Source organism: Primulina eburnea, chromosome 8 (genome assembly GCF_022965805.1).
Source record: "Primulina eburnea isolate SZY01 chromosome 8, ASM2296580v1, whole genome shotgun sequence".
Taxonomy (NCBI): Eukaryota; Viridiplantae; Streptophyta; class Magnoliopsida; order Lamiales; family Gesneriaceae; genus Primulina; species Primulina eburnea.
The window spans coordinates 9,820,083-9,827,540 of NC_133108.1; the positions used below are offsets into that span (position 1 = coordinate 9,820,083).

General features: G+C 38.1%; 1 protein-coding gene across 1 annotated transcript; it reads left to right on the forward strand.

Annotated features, from left to right (window-relative positions):
- Positions 1-4,860: 4,860 nt before the first annotated feature.
- LOC140838864 (metacaspase-5-like) lies at positions 4,861-6,950 on the forward strand. Its single transcript, XM_073205471.1, has 2 exons — positions 4,861-5,404; positions 5,851-6,950. Exons 1-2 carry the CDS (start codon positions 5,059-5,061, stop codon positions 6,765-6,767), a joined length of 1,263 nt encoding a protein of 420 aa, XP_073061572.1. The 5' UTR covers positions 4,861-5,058; the 3' UTR covers positions 6,768-6,950.
- Positions 6,951-7,458: the final 508 nt, after the last annotated feature.

Here is a 7,458-nt window from a genome sequence, read left to right on the forward strand (position 1 = left end):
GCAGAATACTTTGCTGCATATATTGATTCAGGCGCTGGAATATGTACAGCAAAACGAGGAGTTTTTCCAAATAATTTGGAAGAAGAATTACCCAAGATTGCTGGAAGAGATTTTTCCAGAAGGATCTTAATCTTATGTAAAGGGATTAAGATGACTGAAATCATGATTGGCGGTGCTGGACAAACACCTTGGTACAAGGAAAATGAGACTAGAAGATTAGTATTCACAACACCATGTGCTCACAAAATCATAGTCCAGAGACTTCGGGAGGCATTTTACAGAAAATTGCCAATCCAGTTTCGCAGCAAGCGTGGTGATTCAGGAAAACTTCTGAACCCAAAAATGAAGGATTCCAGAGTTTGGAGAAACAATGCTCCAGTTAAGAGCAGATAAGGAACTCCAACCAGAAGATATAGAATGCCTTAAGATAACTCTACACACAAATGAAGTAGAGTTTGAATCTAAGGTATCACTGGAAGATGTCAAGAAGAGGATCAAAGAAAATTATAACGAAGATCCCTTGGCATGGTGGGACAGAAATCAACTCAGGGCTTGCCTTAAGATCAAGGAAGGCAAAGAGTATGAATTTGTCCGTTGTAAACCCATCCCAATGAACATCATTGATCAAAGGGATATGCAGATTATAATCAAGGAACATTTGGACCTTGGATTAATCAAAGCAGGTATGTCACCATATAGCAGTCCAGGTTTTCTGGTAAGAAACCATGGTGAAATTAAACGAGGAAAACCCAGATTGGTTATTAATTATCAAGAAATTAATAAGATTCTGAAGTTTGATGGGTATTTTATACCTAGTAGAGAACACTTGATTAGTTGCATTCGCAATGCCAAGATATTCTCTAAATTTGATTGCAAGTCTGGATTCTATCAGATTCGGATGCAGGAAGAAAGCAAGAAATTCACAGCTTTCTCCACACCTCAAGGACATTATATTTGGGAAGTATTACCAATGGGATTGGCTAACTCACCCCAAATATTTCAAAGAAAGATGGATAATCTTTTAAAAGATTATTTCAAGTTTATGTTTGTTTACATCGACGATGTTTTAATAGCATCCAAAGATATGAATGAACATGTTAAACATTTGGAGATTTTCTCTAATGTCTGCAAGAAAGAAGGACTGGTTTTATCTGAAAAGAAAGCAGTCATTGCTACAAGAAAGATTGAATTCCTAGGAATTGAAATCGATGAGTCAGGAATAATTCTGCAAGAGCACATAGTAGAAAAAGTGCAGAATTTTCCAGAAAATCTCAAAGACAAGAAGCAACTTCAAAGTTTTTTAGGGGTTGTTAATTTTGCTGGGATGTTTATTAAAAACCTAGCAAAACACAGGAAGGTGTTCAGTCCATTATTGAAAAAAGATGCTAGATTTATATGGACAGACGAACACACAAAAGGACTTATCCATTTAAAGAAGGTTTGCAAAAATCTTCCAAAGATGGCTATTCCTCAAGACGAAGATGATCTGGTATTATATACCGATGCCAGTGATCATTGGTGGGCTGCAGTATTAACGAAGCTCACACCAGATGGAGAACAACCATGCAGATATTGTAGTGGGTTATTCTCAGATGCAGAAGCCATAAGATGGCATATCAACGAAAAGGAATTTTATGCAGTAAAGAGGGCTTTTGAAAAATGGCCATTATTTTTACTTGCAAAGAAATTCACTTTGAAAGTTGATAACACTCAAGTTAAAGCCTTTTTGAGGAATAGAATTGAGTCTAAACCGGAGAAGGCTAGATTATTACGATGGCAAGCTTTATGTCAAAATTATATTTTGATATTATGATAATAAAATCTCATGAAAATATTCTTGCAGATTTTTTAACAAGAGATGGACAACATTGACATTGATGCTATTATCAAGATGCAGAGGCATTTGAGGGAACACCTTGAAATGCTTCAAACCGAGTTCAACAAGTTAGCTGTTAACGCAGAAGTTGCGGGAAGGCTACAACAAGCTGATAAGAGAATTGTCTCTGATCGAATTACAGGATGTTTACAGGCATATACTCAGTTATGGTCTGTAACGCAAAGGCCTATCCTCCAGGGCATTGAGAGACCACTGGTTTCTCAAATGGAGAGTTTTCGAGTACAGGACTCTATACCTATAGCGGGGGATTCAAATACCCCTTGCACAAGTGTTAAGTCGGGATCATCACGAGATGAGTCGGCTGAAACAAAAATTGAGACTCCTGATCCTTATCTTGAGTCCTCAAGTCAACCCTTCACCTCGGGGATTGAAGAGGGAGAGATCAACCTTAGGCCTCGTATTGACAAAGGCAAAGCTAAGGTTGGTACTAATGAAGGTGTAATTTCTCCATTTCAGGTTTATCAGCAGAATTGGGAGAAATTAAAAACACGTATTGGCATTAACCCAGCTACAAATAGGGTTGATGTTTCAGGAAAATATCCAAGGGTATGGATGAAACCTAATTCATATCCCAAGGAGGTTAAAGCTTGGTATGAATTTGGGGCTCTTGCCTCAGTTTATACTACATCACCCAGCTTTCCGGAAATCTCAGGTTTACCAAAGTGGATCCAGGAAGCTGTTCACGAGACTTGGGCAAACAATGATTATTTGTCCAGAGGAGATGTTTTGGAGCTATACTTCTTTAGTGCAGCACCAGAACCAGCAGGGAAAGGTTCTCACGAAGCCTTTCATTTCATCAAGCTAAGGAGGCCGGATACAAATGTCCAAAAATTTATCAAGGATCCTCCAACAGAAGAAACACCCCTGGTTGCTTCAATCACTGAAGATGACATTTCTACCAGAAGAGCTTGGGGTTTATGGGTCTGTCTTACTGAGATGGACAAAGTCAAGTTTCCGTTCAAGTTCTACAATCATTCAGTGAACGGATCATTTCTGTTGAATACCATGACAGGAAAAACAACAAGTTTCGCAGAAGATTTATTTGAAAAGAAAAGAAATCTCTTGTGGAACAGCAAGCTACCGGCAAGCAAAGAGACTCGCCGAAAGTTCTGTAATATGGCACACATAGGAAGATGGTCGGAGAACATCTGCTCTGAATGCCAAATACAGAAAGAACCAGAGTTCGGTAAAGGTTTCAAACCAAGATCTGATCGGAAACATTTTACCGAAGCAAGGACAAGTGGGGAAGGACCACATGCACATTTTCCTCGAGGATACAAAAAACCGAAGATTCCTCGACAAAATTAAAAGGGACATGTGACCCTCCATTATATAAAGCAGGACCACTACCATGTGAGTGGTAGAAACAAGACAACCACTAATTAGTGGAAAAGGACAAATGGACCATCAATAATAGATGGTGGATGACACATTGGATACCACAAAAGGAATCCAATGAATAAAAAGTAAATTAACTGGTCCCAAAAATTCATCCATAAATAAGGACAGAATGAGAACTAGTTAACATACCAGAATCAAAACTTAAAAATGTATCGAGTATATTTGAAAGTTTTGAAAAGAAGGCTGACATACAAGAGGAAAGAGGCAGAAGCTCTTAAATGGTTAGTAAATCATTTCAAAGAGTATAAAAAAGATGAAATTACTGCCGATATCCTGGAAACTCATCGTCAATGGTATCTAAAAGAGATAAAGGAGGATGAGAAGTTGATGTCCAGATTAATAATCTAGACAGGGACCCTTCAACCACTACATGGTCCCCAAGCAAGCTGTAAAGGCTAATGTAGATTTGAAATCCGAGTTTCAAATCCGAAGAGAGCCTTCTATAAATAAAGCCGGAAGAAGGAAGTGAAGATCATCAAATATTTTCTCCATTTCTTTCATACAAGGTTGTAATATTTTCTTTCAAGTTTTATGTGTGTTAAGAGTTCAGCTACGATAAGTAGCTAAAACAAGTTTCTCCTCCTCTATAGGAGGTTACTATGTAATAAATAAATGTTTGTGTTTGAATAAAAGAGATCTTTGCTCTTAGCCCCTATCATGTATTATTTTCAAAAATTTGATCTTTTGCTGTACGCTCTAAGGTAGGAAACGAATTAGAGCTGTGCTAAATATTGCTGAAGGAATCTGCTTAGTAACCATCGGTTGCGATCGTGTGGTTGGACTGTGAGGAGCAGTTCGTAAAAAACGGTGGATACAACCCGGTGGTACTCTAGTCAAAAAGGTAAAAGATTCAATTTATTTTACGGAAGCATGATGGGCCTTTTTACTACAAAAAAGGAAATCAATCATTTAAAATAAAGATATAAGGGCAAACTTGGAAATTTGAAGGATATGGGGAGTTGAAACAAAGTTTTTATAGGGTAGGGAGTAAAGAGGAAGTTGAGAATGGAAATAGGGAGTTTTTGACAAAATCCCCAACTGAATACTTTGATATAAAATTATATCGCATCTAAAATTTATATAAATTTATAAAACTTATTTAATTTAAATAATTTAAATATTAAAAGTGAAAATTTGTAAATATTAATCCTTCTTAATCAAGACTCAATTTGAAAATTTTTGAGTTTGAGATTCAATTACAATTCATTTTTTTGTTATTGGGACTCCATTTACCAATAAATTTGACACATAAAATGAAATGTAGACGACACAAAATAAAATGTAAATATCAACTCACATAAATAAATATAAATTCGTGATTAAATAAGAGTATTTTTTTTTTAACTCTAATCAACTATTTTTTCAAAAAATTACTTTTCGAATGTATTTAAAATGCACGAAAATCTTCTTTAAAAAAATATTATGTTTATTTTTCGAATTTCCCGTTTAAAAAAATTTTCCCCTTAAAAAAGTTAGTCCACCCGTGTGTACACACGAGTCACGACCCACGCGCTACACCCGGACGCCACGCTATGCCGACAGCGATAACAGAGGAGTATACACACATAATCCAAGCTCTCCCCATTTCCACTTCTCGAGTAAATGAATATCCATTATTGTCCTCAAGCATTTGTCAACAAATCCACATAAAGATCGCAGCGCTTCCCACTCCCCACCAGAATAAATCTTCAAGGGTTCAATTCTTTGTGGACATAACCCGCGAAGAGTCGATCTTGATCACAGGTCCAAAGGCTGAAATCATGGCGAAAAAGGCTGTTTTGATCGGATGTAATTACCCGGGTACGAAGGCGGAGTTGAAGGGATGCATCAATGATGTTAAGCGAATGTACAGTTGTTTGGTTGAGCGTTTCGGGTTCTCGGAGGAGGATATCACTGTGCTTATCGATACTGATGATTCCTACACCCAACCCAATGGTCGGAATATTCGTGCTGCTCTGGATAATCTGGTGAATTCTGCTCAGCCTGGGGATTTTCTCTTTGTGCACTACAGTGGCCACGGCACGCGTCTTCCGGCGGAGACTGGGGAGGATGATGATACTGGCTATGATGAGTGCATTGTTCCCTGTGACATGAATCTTATAACTGGTAAGATCCAGATCTTTCTGAATCTGATGCGTTATTTCGTGCACTGAGTGTGAGCTTGTCTTGTCTGTGTACAGGGTGTCATCAGTCATGGGTTAGTTATTGAAACTGATCGATTTTGTAGTTGTGGTCAATGAAAAACGAAAAAAAAACGGGTAGTTGGGTTTCTTGGATCCTTTTGTAAGTTCAAAGAACTGGTCTGCAGTCATTAGTGGAAGAAGACATTCTACAAATGAAATGTTTCGTTTCTTTATGCTCCAAAGATTTTTGTCTGAGATATAATGGTATACAAGATGACATCTTAATCATAGATCTAAACCTTGATTATGCAACTGAGGGTTATTGACCGTTTTTGCTAATTGATTAATATATCAAGTCCAGTTTTAGCGTTCGGAAAAAAATGGCTATTTGAGTTTGGAGGGTCTCACTTGCTTCTTTTGTGCCAACAGATGATGATTTCAGAGAATTGGTCGACAAAGTACCAGAGGGATGTCACATCACCGTCGTGTCAGATTCGTGCCACAGCGGAGGTCTGATTGATGAGGCCAAAGAGCAGATTGGAGAGAGCTGCAAGGAAAATAGTGAAGAAGGAGGCAGTGGGTCCGGCTCTGGATTCAAGAACTTCTTGCGTCGACAAGTTGAAGATGCCGTTGAGTCACGTGGTTTTCAGATCCCAAAAGAATTAGGCTTTGGTGGCCACCATAGGCGACACCATGAAGAAGAGGAAGAAGAAAAAGAGACAGTAGAGGGACCAGGGGACGCCTACACAAAGAACAAATCTTTACCTCTATCAACTCTCATAGAGATACTCCAACAAAAAACCGGCAAGGAAGATATAGATGTGGGCAAGCTGAGGCCAACACTTTTCGACTTGTTTGGGGAAGATTCGAGTCCTAAGGTTAAGAAGTTTATGAAGATCATCTTCACCAAACTTCAAGGACAAGAAGGAGGAGGTGAAAGTGGCGGGTTTTTGGGAATTGTGGGGGGTTTGGCTCAGCAGTTTCTGCAGCAGAAACTTGAACAAAACGACGAGGGCTATGCAAAACCTGCCTTGGAAACACATGTTGGCAGCAAACAAGAAGTATATGCAGGGGTTAAGCAGAAGGGGTTACCTGACAGTGGCGTTCTCATCAGTGGCTGCCAAACAGACCAAACATCAGCCGACGCTACACCTTCGGGTGATGCCAGCCAAGCTTATGGGGCTCTGAGCAATGCCATTCAGTCTATACTTTCGGAGTCCGGTGGTGAAGTGAGTAACAAAGAGCTGGTTCTTAAGACCAGGGAGCTATTGAAGAAACAGGGTTTTACTCAACGTCCAGGGCTCTATTGCAGTGATGATCATGCTGATGCTCCTTTTATTTGCTGATATGATTGGCTTGGGTTGGTTTTCCAATATTATGATCGCTTATATGAGGAAAAACATTTTGGGACTGTGTGTGTTAAGTTTATTAACTGGTCTACGAGGTCGTTTCGGTGTGGTGTGCTTGTGTTGCTTCTTTGTTTCGTTTTGTGATGGATCAAATGTGCAATAAATATTTGAATACAAATTGAGATTGCGGTATTCGTTTCAGAGACTATATATGTCCTTGTTTCCAATTTGCATTCCAGATCTTTTACTCCCCAGTTGTCCTCCATTTCTTCTACGTGTATGTATTCTTTGGAACTAGATGTGAATCTCCCATGAAAGTCTGAATCAAATTGTTCGAAGGGGGTTGGATACTGCATTCCAAAAAGTGGGAATAATTCTCCCTACTGTATTTCAATTGAAGTGTTTGCCAAGACTACCCATTTTATGGTTTTTATTTTGAAGTGTCAATAGGCAATTAATATTTTACCATAACTGAATTGATTGGTGATTGTACAAAAGCTAAATTCAAAATCATCAATTATCAAAATAACAAATTCATGAATAAAAAAAATAAAACAAAAATATTTCTGCAAACTTTCATTCATTTAGCACATTCAAATTTCAGGAAAATAGAGAATAGAAATAAATTGTTCGATTTTTCTAAAATTTAATATTCAATATATCAAAATAAACAAATCAAATTAACTTA